Source organism: Lepidochelys olivacea (genome assembly GCF_965140295.1).
Source record: "Lepidochelys olivacea isolate rLepOli2 genome assembly, chromosome: 1".
In the NCBI taxonomy this organism is placed as follows: Eukaryota; Metazoa; Chordata; order Testudines; family Cheloniidae; genus Lepidochelys; species Lepidochelys olivacea.
In genome coordinates, this window is record NC_140411.1 from 167,664,984 (window position 1) to 167,688,994 (window position 24,011).

Genomic DNA, 24,011 nt, shown 5'->3' on the forward strand with positions numbered 1-24,011 from the left:
AGGGGAAAGTAGCTAATTAAAAACTATTTTGAATAATATATTTTATAAAATGGCACATTTAGTAGCAGAAATTTTGTAGAATTGTGCACTGATCTAGTGGCAAGGTGATGGGGGCTTATAGTTGTGACGTAACATGAGCTTTTCTCAGAGATACTGTAATGAGGTGGGGTTTGAGCCATCCTAAGACAATTGTTAACTTAAAGTTGAAAGTGTCTCTCATCTCATCCAAAACACCTTAAAAGAATATTATCTATTTTCCACATTGTACACCGCTAAAGCTTTTTTGAGTTAAAATATTTTTTTGAAAATATACTTTCAATTTACTTACAACAAAACTTTAAGGTGGCATTAAGGTTGTTGCCACCCAAAAGAGAGTATTAGCACCAGCTGTTTTACTGAAGAACTGAACAATATACCTTTGAGTAAATATTTGCTCTGCTGCTTCAAATCCTGAATAAAACTGCTAAATATTTTATAAAAAACAAACAGAAAGGGAGGACCGCAAGAGCTCCAGAGCTGCAACTCGGGGTTTTTTGGTAACATTATGACAGTAGAGTTTGAATGGAGAATGAAGGTAAGCATAAGCCACAGGATGCCACTTTAGCCTTGTTTTGCAAAGTTCCTTTTTTTTTTTTTAAAGTACATAGACCTAACATTTTAATTTATTACCCTACATATTTCCCCTTCTTTTCGCATCCCAAACCTTTCCTTTTTCCTCCTCTTTTCTTTTCTCCTTTTCTTATTCCACCTTGTTCCTTCTTATTTTGCCCCACCAACCATTTTTCAAAATGTTACCAGGCTGTCCTCTATGGAAATTAACCCATATCTCCATCCTAAAATTAAATTTCACTTAAGTAGCTGTTGACATTGCTCTCTTCGTGACCAAATATTTATTTTTATGGGATTATCTAAGGATGACACGACTGGCACAGAAATAAAAAAATATTAGTGCTTTTGGTTTTTATTAGTTACTTTTAAATATAAATCCCCCCATTTTGGACAGAAATGTAACTTAATTTTTGTATTCGCCACAATCATAATGCAACATCATGTCTTCTATATATCTCAACCTTGGTTTAGCTCCCTATGTTTTATATCGACAGTATATTGAACCAGATCTTTCTGTAAAATGGGAGAGCAAAAGCAATAGCTCTCTCAGCAGAAGAAGTGAGAGCAACTGAGAGGGAGTGTCAATGTAAGAGAAATAGAAATATATCCCTACAAGTGGTATGATCAAAAATAATAAATGCCTAGAACTAGAAAATTAAAAATTACCTAAGAACAAATGTCTTATAAAAAAAAGACCAAAGCCACATAGTTATAATCTAGCAGGTATTATGTCACTTATCCCATGCACCAAACTCTCACAATTTCCACCTTCTTTAAGACTGAAGAAATAGGAAGCTTTTTCTTATTTTTTTTTTATTGTTTCAATGAAGGGATAATTTTTTCCCCCTACACTGCATCCCAGTATCTATAATAAACCCTTTGGGCCTACTCCTGCAGTCCTTGGACAGTCATAACTCCTACTGACTAAGCCACAGAACCTTCAAACAAAAATATGCTTAACTTTAAGCACTAGAAGTGAGTGAGATTTACTGACATGACTGGAGTTAACCACAAGCCTAAGTATTTGCAGGGTTGGGGCCTTAAACAGGTGTTTTGACTACCTCAGCACTACAAGATCTGGCTCTTAATCATCACTCAAAAGCCAGAACACTGGAAGAAGGTTACAATTATTTTAGTCAAAATCTTGGCACGTCAAACAGTCATGTGTAACTTGGCACATCAAACAAACAGTCTCTACTTGTGTAAAATGTTGTTTTATTGAAGCCAATGGAGTTATGGCAATTTACACCCATTGAGGATCTCCGTTGCAGTCCTGTACCCACTGAAGACAATGGGACTTCAATCAACCTCAGTTGGAGCAAGGTTGGGATCTATCTGGAACAGAGGAATAAAAATACTGTCATTTTGCTTGAGGTATTCCTGAAGCAAATATATATGGATAACCGAGTCAGCATGGGGAGGGGAAACAGAGTAGAGAAGCAAAGAGTGAGTTGACTCCTATTTATAGATAAGTCCATGGTCTATATTTCTACATTCTAATGTATTGTGGCCATAGTAGGAATTTACAAAGCCTCCCTTTGAAGTAATTTTGTGTTCGGAACACCATGCAGGCATGATAATTTAACCTTTTCAACCTTAATAAATTTCAAAGAAACAGGTTTGCCATTAAAGAGATTAAAATGTGTGCCAAAATGGCAAAAGGCCCTCCTAGATGTATTTCTTGGAGTAATCCATTGCTTTTAATTGTATTTTAGTCCTGCTGATGTACTGTGGAGGGAACTATAAGGGCATGTATTGTGTATATGACAATGTGTATATAGCCATGTGATCTTTACACGTGTTAAAATTCTTAATAGAATACTTCAATAATAAAGTTTATCAGAGCATTTCTACCAAGCACACATAACCCATTTTTTAGATTAACTGTAGAAGAAGGAATGTTGAAAGGGGTATATTCCTAATTGATTCACAGTATGAATGAACCAAATAGTCCTTCACAGACTTTCCAGGATTATAAAATCATATGTTTTAGCACAGGTTTCTAAAGTTGGGTGCAATAGCCCAAGTTTTTAATGTGATATGGTGGCTATTTTTAAGCAATGAGCACTTATGGCCTTGCAGTGTTATATTCTGGGAACTGTGTAGTTCTTCCAGTCTCTGCTTTTATAAAATGCCTAGGACACATGCTGTAAAAATGTTTCTTTGTTTTCTGACTGGATGTGGATTATTTTAAAAAATTAACATTCCAATTATTATTATTATTACCGTAGTGTCCAGGAGCCCCAGTCATAGGCCAGCACCCGATAGTGTTTGGTGCTGGACAAATATAGAACAAAAAAGTGATCCCTGTCCCAAAGAGTTTACAGTCTCAGTATAAGACCATAGATAACAGATTGATACAGACTGATAGGGGAGTACAAGGAAACAATGAGACGATATTAGTCAACATGATCAGAAGCGGTATCTGAATCTAGAAGACGTCCTGGAATTGTAACAGTGTTTTAAGGGAGTATCCTCACCTGTATTTCTTCATAAACAGACAATAGTACATTTTTTTGCCATCAGATCTTGTATGTTTCTTGATCCTGGACATATGCTGATGACTCACTGGCATTTTTGTTCTCTCCCCTGCAGAGCTCCCAAGCTCCCAACCCTAGCAGCTCAAAAATAATCTTTGGGTGATAACCCAGCACTGGAAATTTCAGGTGCTGCCCTTGCACCCCTCCATCCCCTCGAAAAAAGTAGAGCGTAAGGGGAAAGAGAAGGTGTATTGGAATAGAAATAGATCATCCATTTTAATAGGTTGCTCAGTAGCTTTTATATTCCTTAAAGCAGTGGTTCTCAAACTTTTTTTCCCCCACAGACCACTTGAAATTTGCTGAGGGTCTCAGCGGACCCCTCAATGATCTTTCCAAATGTTGTTTGTACCATTAGCTAACTATTGTAAAGTGCTTTGGATAAAAGCGCTATATAAAAAAAACTTAATAATAATTAACATTTTTTTGTTCTACAAAAAAAAAAAGCACACAACTCATATTTTAATATCAGTAGTCTTACCTTTCTAATGCGATGGATGTGCCCTCTCTCCCCTGCCACAGCAGCCCCTGAGCTGGGACTGGGAAGGAGAGCCATCTCTCCCTGACAGCCGCAGCCCTAGAGCTGGGGAAAGCTGCCTCTTTCTCTGGCCAGTGCAGCCCTGAACGTCTAAAATTTCTTCTCATCCCCCTGCCCCCTCCCACCTACCCTCTATTCCCCTCAAGGCCACCACCTCACCTAACATGTATGTCTTCTCCAGTGTCCAGGCACCTAATTAGTGGAGCCACGCCTGCACAGCTCCACTAATTAAGTGGGTGGCTCTTCAGTCTCTCGTGTGTGGCCTCCCAGGTGCATATTTTAGAGGGAACTATCCATGGACCACCTGAATGGAGCTCGTTGAGAACCTCTGCCTTAAAGTAACAGTTGGTGTATGCATGGATGCAGTGTGTATATAAACAGGTTGTATGAACAGAGCCTGAACAAAAGTTATCTGCAGACAAAAGTGAAGCCCTTACTTAATAGTCAGAAGTCTTTTTTTTTTTGCCAAGGGCAGCATGCTACCATATACTCTTGTATAGTGTATAACCCTGGGGGGAAATCATTGTTTGGAAGAATCTAATTTGTGCTGCTAATGTTGTTTAACTTAATTATCCTGTAAAGAAGAGAAATGTAAGTATTCTACATTTATCTTGCAAAATTATTATTCCAGACTCACATTCCTTCAGACTGCTCTGATTCATGCTGGCATAACCTGTAGTCCCATGTTCTTGATCAGGGGTTCTCAAACTGGGGGTTGGGACCCCTTGGGGGTCATGAGTTTATTACATGGGGGGGGGGGTCGTGAGCTGTCAGCCTCCACCCCAAACCCCACTTTACATCCAACATTTATAATGTCGTTAAATATATTAAAAAGTGTTTTTAATTTATAAGGGGGGTCACACTCAGAGGCTTCCTAAGTGAAAGGGATCACCAACACAAAAGTTTGAGAACTACCGTTCTTGATGAAACCAAGACAAAACCCTGGTTTCAGTATAATTCTGGGAAACAACGAAATCAAATCACTCTAATTATGGTGTTTCCCATGTTAGACAGGTTCTAAGAACACAACTGGCATAACTGACTTATTATTAGAATAACATCTTACATTTGTAATCATTTTCATTTTTATAATGGCTTCTACGCAGAAATATCTGAAAGTGTGTTACAGACATTAACAAACTGATATGCATACTATGCAAAGAGATCACTGCAAGCAGCACTGATATGGTTGATCTCTGGGATTGAATGTGGTGACTGACTGACACCAAGCAGTAACTATATACAATAGTCCATGACAGGAAGTAAACAGTATATCTAACTGAGCTGTAGGGGGAATGTTAGGAACAGCAGCAGCATCACCAGTGGTGGACACCTAACTGGGAGGTGGGAGAACGACTCTGAGATGGGGGAATTCCAGGGTGGGGGGAATCCTCAAAAGATAGGAAAGGGGGTTGGAGATCCAGGGATATGGGAAATACCAGGAGAGAGAAGACCAAAGGGATAGAGAATTTGGGAGGAAAGGGAAGTGAGAGTGTTTACAGTGGTTCTCAACCAGGAGTACTGCGTATCCCTGGGGGTACGCAGAGGTCTTCCAGGGGGTACATCAACTCATCTAGATATTTGCCTAGTTTTACAACAGGTTACTCAAAAAGCACTAGCAAAGTTAGTACAAACTAAAATTTCATACAGCAATGACTTGTTTATACTACTCTATATGCAAATGTACTTACTGAAATGGAAGTACAGTATTCATATGCCAGTTGATGTATTATATAATTATATGGTAAAAACAAGAGTAAGCAACTTTTCAGTAACAGTGGGCAGTGACACTTTTGTATTTTTATGTCTGACTTTGTAAGCAAGTAGTTTTTAAGTGAGTGAAACTTGGGGTACGTAAGACAAATCAGATTCCTTAAAGGAGTACAGTAGTCTGGAAAGGTTAACAGCTACTGGTTTAGGAGACCACAGGGAAGAGGGATAATGAAAATGGAGAACCAAAGGTTGGGGGAGAGGAGTCCCAGAGAAACAACAGTATAAAAGAGGGAAATCCCAGGAGGGAGAGAGACTAGTAAAGATGCAGCTATGTACAATAAATTGGGATGGGGAAAACAGGAGTAGAAGTGCCTACATTCTTCAGGTTTCTTTAGAGGCTCACATACTACAGTGATGAGAGTTATTAAAACAGATAGATATTTACATGCCAGTGAAGTAGTGATGACAGATGGAATATGCCCCCTGCCCTTCTTGTATGGTTGTACTTAAGAGAAAGAGATGTTCCATCTCCCTAATTTAGGGCCCAATTCTGCTGCCCTTCTCTTGCTGAGTTGTCCAACTGAAATTAGCAGGATTCCCTGAGGAATAAGGCAGTACTCAGTATCAACCCTGCCTTTAGGGATTAAGATTAAAGCAGCCTGTACAAGATGTCTCTCTGATGAAATACCAGACACACATTTTTGTGATAACCTTTCCTGCAAGGATGGCCCTGCACGTCTCACTGAAGAAGAATGAAACAAACAGACACCCACTGGATTCCACTGATTTTTTGCTGCTGTTGTTGGATTAGCCAATACCCAGAAAGCAGGATCTTTAGGGGAATTTCCCTTGTGTTCTCAGAGTCTTGTGAGGAACGTTTTCTTAAACTTCCTGCAATTGCTTACCCTGGTGGGAGGTGAGCCCTGGCGGGGCCAGCCCGCTGGTGTTTTAACATCATACCAGAACTGCTCTGACTGCGAGCACACGTTGGGCTCCTGCTGGAATCACAGAATCTCAGGGTCGGAAGGGACCTGAGGAGGTCATCTAGTCCAACCCCCTGGATCAAAGCAGGACCGATCCCCAATTTTTGCCCCAGATCCCTAAAGGGCCCCCTCAAGGACTGAGCTCAGAACCCCTGGGTTTAGCAGGCCAATGCTCAAACCACTGAGCTATCCCTCCGCCCCACCCCCAATCAGAGGGCTAGGCACGGAAGGCCTAACGCTGCAGTGGGGGCCTAATTCCCTGCCTCCTCCCGGGCCTAGGTAGATGTGCTTGGACGGGAGGTGGGTGGCCTAGAGGGGGCTTGGGCGTGCAACAGGGGCATGGGGCTGGATGTCCAAGGGGGTGTAGGGAGGGCAGGGGCGCGGGCCCCCCTGGGGCTGGGAGACAGCCGGGGGCTTCTTCAGCCAGCGCTGGGCGGCTCGGGCGCTGCCGGGCTGCAGTTTCCAGAGGACCGAGCAGGGAAGCGGACGCGGGCCGCTTCCGGGAGAGCACAGGCCGGGCCAGCCCGCCGCGTGTAGCCGCCGTGCGCAGCCTGGAGGCGGCCGCGATGGGCGCCCCCAAGCGAAAGAGCCCCGCGCCCGGCCCGGCGGAGGCCAAGCGAGCCCGCGGCGCGGAGGGGGAATTCACGGGCACCCACTTCAAATCGCTGCTGCGGGACCCCGAGACCGCGATCCAGGGTGAGCCGGGGCGGGAGCGGGGCTTGGGCTTACACGTGCTTCCCCCGGGGGAGCCTGCCGCCGCCGCCGCCGCCCTTGAACTGGCACTGGCTGGGCTCCAGCGTGGGGCGCCCCCAGGCTGCTCTTTGAGTTGTCCCCGGCCATCGCCCCCCCGTGCTGCTGCCTTGGCACTCTGTGCTGAGGTCCTGCTGCGCTCGCCGCCTGCCCCGCGTTATTTCCCGGGCATCGCTGCTGTGTCCGCGCACCCTGCCCTGCTCCCCTCCCCGTGCTGCTCCAAGCGCCTTACTGTTCCCAGTCATGTTGCTTTTATGCATGATGGGCCGTCCCTGCGGGGAGGGGGGATTGAGACCCACACCTAGGAGCTTGTTTAGTGCTGGTGCCCCAGTGATACATGAATTATTGTTGTATTTGTACTGTGGATCGCTCGCTGTTACTGTTCACAAAGATTTTGCATTTTCTCTCTCTATATTACTTTTTCACTAGGCAGTCTTGGATGTAATTGGGTGCATTATATGTATTTTCTATAGTATACAAGTATTCCTGTAATTAATGCAAAAAAAAAAAAAAAGAGAGAGAAAGGAAAGAAAAGGGGGGGCCTTTTATTGCTCTCCAAAACTATTTTGCAGTTTTTGCATGTTTAAATGAGCTTGAAATGATATGAAGTAATTCAGTGTTCAGGGTAGAAATATTCTTGGATAAATTCTGTCCTTTGTGGGGATTTATTCAGTGAAGTGTAGTTGGTTGCATTGTGCATTTGTAACTTGCCCATTCTGTATTAGTGGATGTATCTTTGGATTGGCAGTAATATGCCTAGCACTCAGGTGAATATACAGGAAGAAAGAAAACGTTAACAAGTAGATGATATTGGTCTAAGTTTCTTCCCACACTGAATGTCACATACTCCGTATCAGGTTTCAGAGTAACAGCCGTGTTAGTCTGTTTTCACAAAAAGAAAAGGAGTACTTGTGGCACCTTAGAGACTAACCAATTTATTTGAGCATAAGCTTTTGTGAGCTACAGCTCACTTCATTGGATGCATACTGTGGAAAGTGTAGAAGATCTTTTTGTACACATAAAGCATGAAAAAATACCTCCCCCCACCCCACTATCCTGCTGGTAATAGCTCATCCAAAGTGATCACTCTCCTTACAATGTGTATGATAATCAAGTTGGGCCATTTCCAGCACAAATCCAGCAGGAGAGTGGGTTTGTGTGTGTGTGTGGGGGTGTGTGTGTGTGTGTGTGAGAAAACCTGGATTTGTGCTGAAAATGGCCCAACTTGATTATCATACACATTGTAAGGAGAGTGATCACTTTGGATGAGCTATTACCAGCAGGATAGTGGGGTGGGGGGAGGTATTTTTTCATGCTTTATGTGTATAAAAAGATCTTCTACACTTTCCACAGTATGCATCCGATGAAGTGAGCTGTAGCTCACAAAAGCTTATGCTCAAATAAATTGGTTAGTCTCTAAGGTGCCACAAGTACTTCTTTTCTTACTCCGTATCAGACACTTCTCCCATGAACCTGGGCAAATTATAATGCAGTGTGCAGAGTTTGTGAAGCTGGAATAAAGGTTATATCTGTCATTTGAAAAGCATGCTTTTGATTACAGATGTAAATGCTTATTTTCTTTCAGGTTTAGAAAACTTCATCTCCACAGCTAAGACATTATCATCTACTGAACTATATGATGTAGTAGAGGGATATATAAAAATTTCTGTGGAGTGTGCTGAAATTTTCAGACTTTTGGATGGTGAAAGAAGGCCTGAAAGTGAAGTAAGTTGTCCACATGCATTGCATTTGTAATGGACAGCAGAGTGTGCATTGAATAGAACATTTAATAATTGTAGTATAAACACAGAATAAAAGCATTTATTTGGAGATCTGAGGAACAGAAAAATCGGTTGTTAAGTTGGCAGTGGCGTTATAACTTTGTCATAAAACGTAAAGGCGTCCTGCAAAGCCTCTTACATGTGCTAAACCTAATGTATTCTGAATAGTCCCATTGAAGTCAAGCTCTGTAGTATTGGGGCCTTTGAATTTTGTTAAGAAAATCTTTTATAAAACTCAAGACCAACAGAAAAATTTATGCACACTTGCGCACACACAAATCTAATAAAAGCATTTGTTGTTAAATAAACAAGCTTTCCTTTGTAGAGTTTGATATCCAGCTATTGCAGCATTAAGAACCAGAAGGTAAAACTTATTGTCTGAGCTGAGAGAAATGCAAAACATAAACAAGAGTGTAAATAGTGACCAATATACTGGATTTATAGAGCTCTCTTTCCGCTAATTATCTGAGGCATTATTAGTAATTTAGGTAAAGAAGTGTTTGTTTACAACGGATTAAAGTTGATAGAGCCCCTTTTAACTTTCAATAAACAATCTCTTTAATAAAATATCCTCTCTGTCTGCATAACAGCAAAACTATGTATACATCATATCTTACTTTGTTAGCTGCTTGCTGTGTAGATATTCTTCCACTTACTAATAAAACACAGAGTTTGAGATTTGTAAGGCCCTGATGCAGCAGGGTTGTGTGTGTATGTAGGGTTTCACTGTGAGGAGCTCAGTGCAGTATTGGGCTTAGGTATAGTTTTTGAGCTCTGTATATAATGGCATTACAGTAGTACCTCAGAGTTATGAACACCTCGGGAGTTGAGGTTGTTTGTAACTGAACAAAACGTTATGGTTGTTCTTTCAAAAGTTTACAACTGACCGTTGACTTAATATAGCTTTGAAACTTTACTATGTAGAAGAAAAATGCTGCTTGTAACCATCTTAATTTAAATGAAACAAGCCCAGAGTTTCCTTCCCTTGTCAAATTTTTTTTTTAAACTTTCCCTTTAGTTTTTAGTAGTTTACATTTAACATAGTACTGTGTTGTATGGTATTTGCCTTTTTTTGGTCTCTGCTGCCTGATCGTGTACTTCCAATTTCAAACAAGGTGTGTGGTTGACTAGTGAGTTTGTAACTCTGGTGTTCGTAACTCTGAGGTTCTACTGTATATTTGAGTATTATTTTCCATTCTGTCCATGTGTGCATCCTAGTATCTTGTTTCCTTTATTGAATGCTGCTGCACTATGAGCAGATGTTTTAATTGTGCTGTCCATATTGAGGCCTAGGTCTTAATCTTTACTGGTTACAACTACTTTAGAATACAGTAAGTGTGTGAGTAGTTCAAATGATTCTCTCTGATGTACTTTGTCTTGCTGTTGTCAACACTAAATTTCATGACTTTTGCAGCTGGAAACAAGGAGAAGAGTTGGTACCATGTGACCAGCCACGTCTCTGCTGCTCAGTAGTGACCCATAGACTATAGTATGGAAGCCTCTGTCCAAGCATATTATTTCAGTGTTAACCATCTGGAAGAGAATCAGTGTGTGTTACCTTGAGTTTCACATTTGGAAGCATTTCCTCTTGTTGCACAGTTACTTATTATTTATTATGTTTACTGTTCTAATTTTCTAATTTATATTTGCTTGTATAGGGATATTGGAGGAAAGTAATGGCAACAATGTTTTAAAATATCTCTGAACTTTGCAGATGCTGTTAATTTTTCAAGCTTTGGAAGCCATCTTGTTGAGAACAGCAAGTGACCTGTCCCATTTTTCTGTTGTGGGGATGAACATAGTAAAGAAGTTGATTAATAGCTACATGAGATTAATCTATGCTGCTTTGTATTCTGAAAGTCACCGGTAAGCCTACTGCATACCAGAGGGAGAACCTGTGTTGGTTGCTCTGACACAGTCGCAATATGCTGCCTTGGGCCACCATCCTGCAAAAAGACCTAAGCGTGTGCTGAACTATTTGCAATGTGCAGTCGCACTGACTTTGGGAGGACTGCTCACAGTGTATAAACTTAGGCACATACATATAAGTGTTTGCAGGAATGCTGCAGGGAGTAGTGCTGCGCTTGACTTTAGCTGAGTCTGTAATTTTCCATTCTCTTCCTCTGCTTGCTTTGTTTACCCTAACTACGTTATTTGTGGTATGAAACTGCTTGAGGCACAGAGAGAGGTTTCCTTTTCTATTGCTCACCGAAACTGAGCAGACTACTGTAACTCCTCGCTTAACATTGTAGTTATGTTCCTGAAAAATGTGACTTTAAGCAAAACAATGTTAAGCAAATCCAATTTCCCCATAAGAATTAATGTAAATGGGGGGGTTAGGTTCCAGGGAAATTTTTTTCACCAGATAGAAGACCTACACACACACTATAAGTTTTAAACAAACAATTTAATACTGTACGCAGCAATGATGATTGTGAAGCTTGGTTGAGGTGGTGAAGTCAGAGTGTGGAAGAGGGTGGGATATTTCCCAGGAAATGTCTTACTGCTAAATGATGAACTAGAACAGCTGAGCCCTCAAGGGTTAACACATTGTTAATGTAACCTCACACTCTGCAAGGCAGCACAAATGGAGGGAGGGGAGCCAGCATGGCAGGTAGAGACACACACCCTGTTTGTGAGAGAGAGAGATGCACATTGCCCCTTTAAGTATGCTGACTCTAAGTACATTGCCTTTTTAAGTAGATCAGCAAGTGACCCTGACCCTAACCCTAACCCACAGCCCCTGCTGCCAGCATGCTCCCTCCATCCTGAGCCCTGTCGTGTGTGTCCCGTCCCCCCCCCCCCATGGAAGATGGGGTAAGCGAGGAGCAGGAACAGGGGGGAGTGGAACACCCTGACATTAGCTCCCCTCTTTCCCAGCCCCTGTACAGCAAGCAGGAGGCTCCTGGGAGCAGCACATGGCAGTGGGGAGGGACAGCTGAACTGCCAGCAATTGATAGCCTGCTGGGTGGCTGCCGCACAAGGAACTTAGGGGAGCGGGGAGATAATAGGGGGGCTGCTGGTCCACCCTGATTTCAAGCCCCCACCTGATTCTAGCTCCAACGGGCTGCTCTTTCTGCAAGCAGTGGACAAAGCAGGCAGCTGCCAAACAACATTATAAGGGAGCATTGGGCAACTTTAAACGAGCATGTTCTCTAATTGATCAGCAACATAACAATGAAACAACATTAACCGGGATGACTTTAAGTGAGGAGTTACTGTACCATGCTGATGGCAAGAAATGTTGAGTTTGATTGTTGCTTCTTTTTCCTAGTCTTTTTACAAAATATTGTCACATTTGTAATAGAATTTCTCCATCAGCCCAACTTTTCTTAGATACCTTTTCCTGTCTCTTAAATGTGACAACTAATTTTTTTGATTGAATTTATTTTTTAATTTATTTATAACCTAAGTCCACAGGAGGTACTTCAACAACCATTTCTTCTGCCTTGTCCCTCCATGGCAGTTGAGGTTTGGAGGGTGGTTCTTGCTTTACATCCCAGTATGTCATTTGGATGAGGGAAGGTGCTTATTGGTTCAGGGACCCTGTCTGTGGCATTCAGAGCTCTTTGTCAGCTCTGTGTAAGCATGAAAGCTTGTCTCTCTCACCAACCCAAGTTGATCCAATAAAAGATATTACCTCACCCACCTTGTCTCTCCAGTATCCTGGGATCAACATGGCTCCAATAACAGTACCAACAAAATAATCTACCCTCATAGTAATGACCCCAAAATACAGCTACTGGAGAAATCCTTCCAGAGCTTGCCTAAGGGAAACTGCTCTGTTGAATTTCAGATAGGGTGTTTTGACTTTTAGTAGCTACATTGGCCAAATGGTAAGGCGCAGGGGTTTGGCAGTCACAAAACAATTATTTTCATGTGCCAGTTGCACCAAACAGGTATAGAATATGATTAGAATAATTTGCTGAGAACATGTGTTGTCCAGCTGAAGCATAAAGAGGTCATGTTGTTGTGGCATATGAAGGCAGGATCTCTGCTTCATATGCATCTCCTCCTCAAGGTTTTTTATGAATGATAACGTTTCAATATTGGAACTTTAGGGCTTGATCCTGCAGCCATTAATAATGACATGTCTTCGCACATCAGTAAGGTCTGCAGAATCAGGCCCTTATGGCCCCAGTTTTGAAGTTAACAGCAAAATCCTGTTGACATCAGTGGATGCAGGGATTGGAGCCTTCATTTCTTGCGCTCTCCCCCTTGTTCTGGAAAATCAACATCCAGCCTCCCAGTATATTTGTGTGTGTAAGCTGAGTAGATAGGAACAATGTAGATGTAAATTCCTTTGTGCCTACTCCCTCTACATCAGTACCTCTGACTTTTTCCTTTCGTTACTCAGACTTCCACTCGAGTGAGTAAGGACTGAATATAAAATTTAAATGAAAACTGAGTAAGGACCTCAGGGTTTGATCCAGTGACAGGAACACAGCTCTTTTTCTGCATTCTTTAACAGAAAATAATAATACAAACAATTCTGTAGGAATGAATTAAGGCCCTGATCTTATAAACAGTTATGTTGGTGCTTAACTTTCCTGCCAGGGGTAATTCCAGTGACATTGCTCCCCAGACTAAAGTTAAGCACATGCATAAGAATTTGCAGGCTCAGGGCCTTGATCTGAGAAACACACATTTTAAAACAGGCAATATGAAAATAAGATTGGCCAGAATTCTGTGTGAATTAGGAAAAAGTCACGTGCATTTTGCCTAAATTAATAACAGTGGTTGCTTTGTAAAGATGCTGGATCTTGCATTCCTTATTGAGCCGCAGCTCCCATGGACTGTGAGAGCTTTGCATGCAGCAAAATACAGAATCAGGTTCAATGTGGTTAGAGCTTAGCTTTCCTCACTGTGTTTGCTTACTCACATTGGGACAGACTCAGAGTGCTGCTCTGTGCCTGCATTTCCCACTGACTTTGGTGGAAGTTGTGGCTGGATGATTTGAGAGGTATAAATTCTCACATTATAACGTCTGTGTAACCATCATTCCTTCAATAACATGCATTTCCCCCCTATTTATTCATGTAGGATGACTCGAGTATGCCTCACCTTGCTGTCGGCCATGGTGGCACAGGGGCCAGACTCTGCAAGGGATGTCTATAGCCATTTTGATTTTAATAATAAATTCCTGCCTGGATTAGTGAAGAAAAGAGATAAGAAGGTAAAGTGAGCAAAGTTTCTGCAGGGGTCAGATGATCTGGCATGGAGGTATCTTCGGTTTACTTTTGCGAATTTTTAAAATAAACTTGCTAATGCGACTCCACTGTATTTTCATGCACTACTGCTTCTCCACCTCTTCCTTCCCCTTTTCTGTCTGATTGTTATACAAGATCTCCCATAATGACAGACACTTATAAACATCCATGACCCCTGGGTGTTTCCCATTTAAGTGAATGGGAAACTCTTCAGAGATCAGCGCTAGTACCTATTATAAACATAGTCCTGGCACCTGGGAGTTGCTCATTTCATTTCCATGCCTGCTTGATCTCTGCTACCCTGGTGAAGTGGAGCGCCTGAAGATTATAATGCCATGGGGAAAACAGGTTGAGTTTTGCTGCCATAGTATTGGGTGGCTTAGTTTGTTATGAAACTGCATCATGGCTTATTATGTGGTTTGGTGGCCATAGGACAGAACTGCCATTAGACAAGACCTTTTAAGGCTAGAATGGAATGAAGGCAAAGGCAATGTTTTAATGCTTTTAATTTATGTTTCAGAGGGGTGGAAATTGTCCAGTTCTAAAATTAGCAGGTTAAATCCTGGCTCTGTAGAAGTCAGTGGGAGTTTTGCCATCAGTTTCAGGGGGGCCAGGATTTCACCCAATATTTATGAAAAAGCTACACTCTGCTTTGGAAATTGTAACTAATGGTTTTAGGGGAAAATAGGTTGGGGTTTTTTTTATGTTAAATTATCAGGAGTGTCAAGTCTGGTGTTCCCTGGTTTTGCTGTTTTTGTGAACTCTCACATCTTAATTGAAGGTCTTGGGTGTTAAATCTTTATCCAGGATATTCATTTAACAATGTGTTCATTAGTCATGGGAGTAAATTAGATATTATTAACCAAAACAGAGTTTCAGACATGCCTGAAAATTCCTCCTCGTCTCAGTTGTTCAGATTTCACTCCATTGTGATGTCCTCATTTCACTAGTTCTCTAGTTGTAATAGTGTCTCAGCGTAGACCAGACCTGAATTTCTAATGTAAAAATCAGGCAGAAAACTAACAAACTCCCAAAATCTTTCATGTCCCCACTGCTATTTCTTTTCTTTCCCCCTTTTTGCAAATCACTTTTAAAGGGGAAGTTCTTTCTCATTGTACTCCAGTAATTATATTTTATTTGGGGATTTTTACATATAGTTTAAATGACATACACTAACGCAGTGGCTCTCAACCGTTCCAGACTACTGTACCCCTCTCAAGAGTCTGATTTGTCTTGTGTACCCCCAAGTTTTCACCTCACTTAAAAACTTTCAAAATCAGACATCAAAATACAAAAATGTCACAGCACACTGTTACAGAAAAATTGCTTATTTTCTCCTTTTTTACCATTTAATTATGAAATAAATCAATTGGAATATAAATTTTGTACTTATATTTCAGTGTATAGTATACAGAGCAGTATAAACAAATCATTGTCTATGAAATTTTAGTTTGTACTGACTTCATTAGTGCTTTTTATTTAGCCTGCTGTAAAATTAGGCGAATATCTAGATGAGTTGATGTACCCCCTGGAAGACCTCTGAATACCCCCAGGGGTACATGTACCCCTGGTTGAGAAACACTGCACTAACAGGCTAGGGATTTCATTTTCCAGGTGGAAGTTAAATAATTAATCCTTAAAAACAATCATAATTTACAGTCAGATCCTGTGGCCTTTATGGAGACAGAACTCCTGTCGGTTTCAGTAGCATTGCCAATACAAATTGGTCCTGAGCAACAGCACCCTATTAGTCTGGTCCTTGGGTTGTCTTATGAGACAGCCAGTTGTCTTGAATAGCGCAACAATCTGTGGTGGTTTGGTGATATGCGCAAATGGGGATTAGGGTGTGACCACCAAACCACTTATCATTTGTGACCTAGGCCAGGTATTCAAAATTGAAAAATTAGTGAATCAACCAGCCTTTCTAACTAGATGCTAAGATATGAAAGGTTAATAGCCTGTGATTGACAAACTCATGTCGTTTTTCAGATTAATGTACTGCGGATGTGTTTATATAAAACATATCTATACAACTTATTACATATTTTATGATAACCAACTGCTGCTGTAATAATTTTGCAATTGTGTACAAGCTATATGCTAAAAGTGTCTTTTTTAATTTTCTTTTAGGGGAAACCAGATGTCCGTATGGCATATATTCAGTTTGCTCTCTCCTTTTTAATTGCTGGTGACAACACAATCCTAGTACAAGTGCTAGAGTTAAAAGGTACTTCACAGTTACTGCTTTTGTTAAAGGAGTATCTTTTAAAGGTGATGTTTGAAAATATGAACCAATTACATAGCATTGACAAGACAAAGGAAATTCATTTTTAAAAATTGACTTTAAATAAGCTTATGCTTTCCAAAACACTTGGCTGTACTGGCTGAAAATAATGGTGATGGTATTGCTTATGCTGACTGCAAAGAAACTGCAGGATAACTAGGAAGGCCTAGATGACCCAGTTAATGATAAATAAACTTATACTACCTTCAGAACCACAAAGATCAGAAGACAGAGGAGACTTCATGGCTTTAAAAGTTGTTCATAATGTAATAACATTGGATGTGCTGCCTTCTTTTAAGGTTAAATATTTAAAAATCAGGCAAGGTCTAGTTTTTGAACACAGTGAAATTAATTCCTGTGTAGACAGCCTGTGCAAGGCCCATGTAAGCCCTCTGAATGGATTGTTCTTGGGTCAAATGGCCACTGTCTCTGGCCGCTGGACCCCTTAAGCCCTTCCTTTGGCTTCTGCAGGGAAGTGCCATCAGAGGGTGATTGTACAACCCCCAGATATTGAGGAAGGGGTGATTGTACTAGCCCCGTGTAGAATAGCTCACAGAACCGCAATAGAGACAAAATCAGGGTTTTTAGCTAATTTAGGGTCTACGTCTGAAAAGACTTATCTACGCACTTGGCTTAACGTACTAAGAACTGGATCCAATGCTCATTGAAGCTAAAGGGAATACTCCTGTTGATTTCAGTGGGCCTTGGATCAGACCCTATAATTAATCCCATTGACTTCAATGATTGTAGGTCCTTCAGGGCTGGGGCTGTCATTAACTATATATTTACACAGAGCCTAGCACAGTGGGGCTCTGACCTGGTTGAGGTCTCTAGGCGCTCTAGCTCAATATAAGTATTAAATAATAATAACTGAGCTAACTGGCTAATAATTCTTACAATAAGTATTTCATAAAAGGCAATGTCACGGCAGTTTGTTTATCACTGTATTATCTATTCACTATGCATGCTAATACTGGTATTTTTGTTCGTCTTTAAATACAACACAGAGATGAGTGACATGACATTGTAGACAAACAAGTACAAATCCCCTGAAATTAATTTCATATTCAAATGTTGCTTGTCTTCAGATCACGACTCTAACCTTTGAAATATGTTCTTAGATTTCATTCCAGATATTCTTAGGACTGGATTAAAGGAAGATAAAGTTTCTGCTATCAATCTTCTGCTTTCCACGCTGGGAACAAAGGTCTGATATGCCCTTGAAATGGCTTTGTCACTTGCTTTCTGTTTCTCTTGCTACTGAAGACAGCTTTACAACGCAATCCCAAAGAATATACACCTATTTATTACTCTGGCACTGTGCTGCAAAGGATCATCAGCATTTCTGTTGCTGAGCTTGTTCATCGGGGGTTTATATGTTGGCCATAAAATTGTCTCAGGGCTAAAGTTTGTAATGTGATATTTTTTAAGTAGAATATTAAATGAAATAGCCAAGCTGCTGAATTTAAGAGCTAATTACTGCTTGTATGTAACGTTTCTCACACATCCCATCTCATTTACCTCCTGGAGAAGTGGGGTGGCATATCCACAATAAGTTATTACTCTTACTTTGAAAATCTAGCTATTGAACACACTGCCTCACTTCCAGAAGGAGTAGAGATTTTGTTGCTTTCATATTGGGAGCTGTTGGGGCAAATGGGGTGCAGAGAATTGCGCTTGTCTGGTGGGTGAAGCACCTTTACCCATAGGTTCCAATTAAAGACATAGTCTTGATGTGGTTCTGTAGCATCCCTCATCCTGACCTCCTGACTAGAGATAACTGTTGTGGTCTGGATCGGCTTGCTGTTGACACTGGGAGTCTCCTGATATGGGGCTAGTGATGTTGTCTGCCAGGCAAAGCTGTTTTTTGATGGAAAGAGGAAAATGGTGGTTTTTATAATGAAGGTTTCCAGTAAAAACCCAGGGCTGCATCCAGGAAAGCTGCTGCAGGGAGGACTACTTTTCATGTGCAACGTAAACCCATTGAAAGAGAAGGGAGAAGTTGGTTCTGTGATGGGGTGTCATGTTGTCTGGTTCTATTATGGGGTGGGGAAAGCAGATTTAAGTTACATCAAGGCTGCTATGGAAGCCTGATAACAGAAGTAATTGAGAATTGCTGTAGAATCAGTTGTCTTCAGCTGCTTTGGCCACATCCCCTTGTGTATCAGCAGTTTCCACATTTTGAGCTCTATTGCCCCGTCTGTCCCTTTTCCATATGGAAGAAACCTAACAGGAAAGGGTAACTGACCATATAAATGAAAACTGTGCTTTTGCTTACATTAAATTAAACTTTAAAAAAGCTAGCATCATGATTGCAAAATCAGGACCTTAGAAATCAGGGAGTTCCAGAAATGAATTTTTCTCCTGCATTGTTAGCTTATCTGTGTTGCATATCTTATTCTGGTATGTATCATGGTTGTGTTAATAACATCATACATGAGGTTTACAATTTAACAAGGAAAACAGGAATAAAAAATGAAGCTACAAACAAGCCTCAGCTATCCAAATCTTGCTTAACCAAAACTCTTGGTTCTCCAAAAGTCAGATGTGTCCCTGAAGGTGTGATTGAAGCTCAGGTCCTGTAGAGCTGCAGAAGAGTCTGATTCTGCAAAGCTTATGTCTTAGCCTGGAACAAACCAGTCGCCATTGCTAACATCTGCTTGGTGCATTCAGTGGATTACTCTGGTAACAACTCTTGCCAGCTTCCCCCAGTGGATTTTGTCAGGCCCTGTATTCAGAGTAGAGCTTCCAACATACACAAACTCCACGTATAGCTAACACTCCCTCCTCTACAGGTTCCATAGCTAGCAAGCTCTGCCAGTTTTTCTAACAGCTTTCCAGTTCCTTGTCTGGAGCTAATGGGGTTTTGGCATTTCAATGGTTAAGGCAGTTCCTTAATATGCTCTGACTTAAAGTAGATTGAAACAGGAGAGGCTGCTCGCGGTACACTAGCCAAGAAGGAAGAGGAGCAGTGGGAGAGGGCTGCTTCCCCAAGCCAAGGAGAAAAGGGGAAACACTTTTGTTCTAGTAGAGGAGAGGGAGCTGCGCAAAAGCAATACGAGTGCAAGGTGTGATGGAGATGATTATTTTCCATTTTGTTGTAATTTGCAATACACTAAAGACTTTCTTTTTATTGTTTTCAGGTGGTTCAAAATAAAAGTATCAGTAAGACGCAGAAGGTGCGCTTTTTTACTGTGGAAGTATTAGGTCACATTGCGTCTCTTTACCGTTGGAATGGGATTACCGATGTCAGGACTGAGGATGTCAAGGTCTGGTAATTTCTTTTGTGAGATGTTTCTCCTGACTCCCTTTCCTGTACCTCTTTCCTCACTCTCCTTGCTTGAATCTGTGCAGCTCACAAACAGGAGAAATAGACAGGTGGGCTAGGGCTCCCCCTGTTTATGATCCCAAGAAGAGGAGAGCGAACCAGGCTATACGCTGCTTTAAAGAAACCAACAAATGACTTCCCTGGGCTGGACTACTAGTGCTTCAGTTCTAGGACGAGTGGCAGTAGGGCTGCACCTTTTTTCTGATTACCTTCATGCTGCTTTGGGGGCTCTCTTTTCTGTCTCCCAATTTCTGGAGCTCCAGAGCAGAAGTGCTGCCTTTGGGGCATGTTGATACTTCAGCGTTCTTCTCTGCTTGGCTGTCGGGAAGAATTTGCTCCCTGCATTAGGGCAAGATGGAGTAGGAGAGAGCAAAGGCTGGAATGTGCAGTGCCTCTCTCGATACCCTTTCCACATACCCAGTCTCCATACATCAGACTGGGCTGACTCTGAAATAATGCCCCAGAATAAAGAGCAGTCTCGTCTCTCGGCCCGACTCTGCTCTTGCTTCCGTCAGCAAATGAAGTCACGCTTGTATAAAACTGTCTTTAAGGAGTTAAGAGTCATTCTTCTCAAACCTAATACCTGCTAGCACTGCATTGAAAAGGGGAAACACTTTTGTTCTAGTAGAGGAGAGGGAGCTGCGCAAAAGCTTTGTTTTTACTCTGCATAACAAGAATTGCACCTGTTGTTATCTTTTAGTTCCACTTTTGTGTAATGGAAATATCTGAGATGTGGGGTGTCTAAATTGTCTTAGTGCCTTATGGGAAGCTTATGGAATGGAATGAAAGACTCCCATTGCTTTTGATGGACTTTGTATCAGGCCTTTAGATCAGTATCCATAGATTTTAAAAGACCAACTCTCTCCATGAAAACTTCTACCATTAATGGGCTGTCGCTTTGTCAGCTCTTATCCTGGTACTTACTGTATATTTAGTTCAGCTTATAAGAAGCCTGTAAACTCCTGGCAAGGACCTGTTTCCATTAAGTGTTTAGTACAGAGCCATGCACACCTATGACTATACATGCGTTTCAGCTGTGAATTATTCACACTGTTGCTGTGTGGATCAAACTGCTACTTTGTCAGTGATTTCCCAGCAATAACTTGACAATGAATTTTACATTTGCAGAAGTCTTAAACTCTGCCATATCAAAAGAGTTAAAGTAATAAGTCATTGACCTGGTCTGGTCTCTCATTTTTTTGCTGTATCTGTAATGGAATTCATGCTTTTTTCATCCCTAGAGAGTTAGCATGTGCAGGACATTGGTAGCTATCCATCTTTCATGTGCTGTATTAAAATTGCTCTTGGTGTGGCCAACATCTTGACCCAGAATTGGTCCAAGGAACATGTTCTTTGTTTTGTATGCTTCATGCTGATAGCGTCTGTGATTTCTATGACAGCTTTCTTGCACTGATTCTTAGTAGTAAGGCTGAAAGTAGACGTTTTAAATTAATTTTGAAATCTTAATTTTTATGGTGCCAGCATATTGTTTGGCCATAATCCCTTTATAAAAGTGAGATACTTACATCTCTATTTAGCTTCATTTTTCTCTTTGTTCATCTGTTCATACACCCTGGTTCTTTTTACTGTCCCTATTTCTTGCCAGAAAGCCCAAGAAATGCCCTGTAATTAATAAAAACATTCCCAAGGTATGCAATTTGAGTCCTATGAATAGAAGGAATCCTATATTATTGAATGTGTTTAATACACAGGTTAAAACTTGCCTTGTTAACGTAACCAAAATATAAAATGAGTGAGGTAGGAGTTGTCTGTGTATAAATCAAGCTGTATAAAATACAGATAAAAGTGAATTTGTTTTAAGATTTTCTTTTCATTAAACTAACAATTAAAATGTTTGTTTTTCACAATTCTCGTGTACTTTGTAGGTTACTCAAGATCCTGAAGAGGCAGGAAAGGTCATGGTAAGAGAACTGGTTCATAACTTCTTAATGGACCTGTGTTGTTCTCTGAAACATGGCATTAATTTCTATGATCGAAGCCTTGGCACGTCTGGCAGGTGAATTACCAGTGCTTTTTTGTCTCTCTCTCTCTCTATATATATATATATTTGGGGGGTGTTGGTATTGGGTTTCCAGTCTGTATTTCATAGATTTTTACAATGGCCAGATTTTTAAGGCCATTCTAGTCGTCTAGTCTGACCACATGATAACACAGGCCATAAATTTTCAGTAATTCCTGGATTGAGCTCAATAACGGGGTGGAACTAAGGCATATGTTTTAGAATGACATCCAATTTCAATTAAAAGATTTCAAGTAATGGAGAATCCACCACATCCCTTAGCTATCTGTTCTAATAATTACCCTCCCTATTTAAAAATGTTTTCCATTGGAATTTTTTAAGCTTCAATTTCCAGCCATTGGATCTCATTATACTTTTGTCTGCTAAATTAGAGATCCCTCTAGGATCAGGTAAGTATAGACTGCAAGGGTTCTTATAGACTCTGATTAAGTTGCCTCTTAACCATCAGGTATTTGAGAAGTTAAATAGATTAAATACCTTAAGTCTTTCATTGTAAGGGGTTTTTTCCAGACCTCGGATCATTTGTTAGCATAAAGTAACAGAGATGAAATTGTTTAATGTAGACCTTGCCATGCCGAAGTATCTGTTTTAACTTACTGCTTGTAGAACTACATACACATATCCTTGTCCCCCTAAATGTAACGTGAGTTTTGCTATGGACTTCGGTGGCACCGGCATTTGGTTCATAACACCTGACCAGGTTTTTCATTGGTCTCTCAGTCACTGTTGGTTTACTGGATAAAATACTTATACATCCAGTTTATGAACAACAGGGAAAATAATCTAAACTTCTGTGTGTCCATGGAGGGAGGCGGGTACAGTGATGTAATGCTTCATTGTTAGACAAACCAGTGGCTGAAGTCCATTTATAACTCTTATATTCACGCAAATTGTTTTCTTGCTTTGGAGGAGCAAAATTTGAAGAGCTGTTCCCTTGGCATTTACAACATTCTCACTTGGCTCGGGTTCATTTAGAAGAAGCCATCTGCAATGCCACGACTGAACAGATTTTAAAATGAAAACCAGATTTTAAAAGAACCTATCTTCATAAGGGGGGGGCTACAGAAAAATATTTTCCAGTTTAATATAATGCTATAATTCTATGTTTTCAAGTTTATGAAATTTGGTTGGAATATTTTTTGGAATGTCTCAGTGATACTGTGTTGATGAGGGTTCTGTTTTAGCTACAGTACATTATGTAAGAGACCTTCAGCTATATTCTGTTCTTAGTTACACCAATATAAATCTAGAGTGACTCTATTAATGTCAGTGGAGTCACTTTGGATTTACACCAGCAAAAATGAGAGGAGAGCAGAATTTGACCTCTTGCATTTTAACATTATTAATACTGGAGTTACCGAACTAGTGGAGTACTTAAAAATATTAAAATTGTGACCCCTCCCGCCCCCCACCAAAATTTGTTTTTGTAGAGGAGGAAATTTGGTGCTTCTGCGCTTTCTGCTGAATTTAAAAACTGCTACAGAGGATGAGATGGTTGCTGATCTTATGGTGAATATTCTTAAAGTGTGCCCAGATTTACTGAATAAATACTTTAAGGAAACCCAGTATTCCTTCATTCCCAGACTGAAGTCCACCTGGTTAGACAATATCAAATTGCTAAAAAAGGTAAGAGAGAGATGAAAAATGTGTGCTTTCTGTATATGGAAAAGCCTGGTTTTGAGGCTTTTTTTTTTTTAAAAGATAAAAAAAATTTTGTTTAAACAAGTACTATTATTTTGTATGATTGTGGAAGACAAATGACAGAAAATTCAAACACTCATGGCCTACCGAAAGCCACTTAACAAGGAAATTCGGTGCTATATTGGATAATTTGCCCTTAACTCCACCTGTTACAGCTGGGTCTTGCAGCACATTCTAAGTACTGTACTGTTAGTCCGGTGCAAAATTCACTGCTCTTGAAGTGCCATGCAATACATGGGCCCAGTCAGTTTTATATTGTGGAAATAATTTTTTGTGTGTGACTTCAGATTGAAGATCTTGGCCTGAGCTGGTGTAAATTGAAGATGCTCTGTTGACTTCAGTAAAGCTAAACTGATTTGCACCAGCTGAGGATCTAGCCTCTTATTTGAAAGAAACAGTAATTTGGTGTCAGAGGAGAATGTGCCTAAAGTGAGGCTCTAGTGGATGAAGGTGTAGTGTGTTCCCAGCTGTGTACACACCCTGGTTAGTGATGTTCCCTCACCAAAAAGGCAGCAAGGCACTTACCTTAAATAATT

The 24,011-nt window shown here is 40.8% G+C and overlaps 1 protein-coding gene and 1 long non-coding RNA gene across 2 annotated transcripts in view; one reads left to right on the forward strand and one right to left on the reverse strand.

Annotated features, from left to right (window-relative positions):
* Positions 1-1,802: 1,802 nt before the first annotated feature.
* LOC311517820 lies at positions 1,803-7,291 on the reverse strand. The gene is made up of 3 exons (XR_014710806.1): positions 7,110-7,291; positions 6,303-6,392; positions 1,803-1,944 (listed from the first exon to the last, which is right to left on the reverse strand). It is a non-coding gene; the product is annotated as an uncharacterized lncRNA (long non-coding RNA).
* Positions 6,730-24,011, forward strand: part of URB1 (URB1 ribosome biogenesis homolog) — a 69,856-nt gene continuing 52,574 nt past the window's right edge. The window contains exons 1-9 of the mRNA XM_084622949.1: positions 6,730-7,076; positions 8,716-8,855; positions 10,626-10,777; positions 13,955-14,087; positions 16,252-16,348; positions 17,527-17,612; positions 19,549-19,674; positions 21,620-21,750; positions 23,205-23,400. Coding sequence (XP_084479075.1) covers positions 6,947-7,076; positions 8,716-8,855; positions 10,626-10,777; positions 13,955-14,087; positions 16,252-16,348; positions 17,527-17,612; positions 19,549-19,674; positions 21,620-21,750; positions 23,205-23,400 — 1,191 coding nt within the window. The 5' untranslated portion in view covers positions 6,730-6,946. The remainder of the gene's footprint in view (positions 7,077-8,715; positions 8,856-10,625; positions 10,778-13,954; positions 14,088-16,251; positions 16,349-17,526; positions 17,613-19,548; positions 19,675-21,619; positions 21,751-23,204; positions 23,401-24,011) is intronic.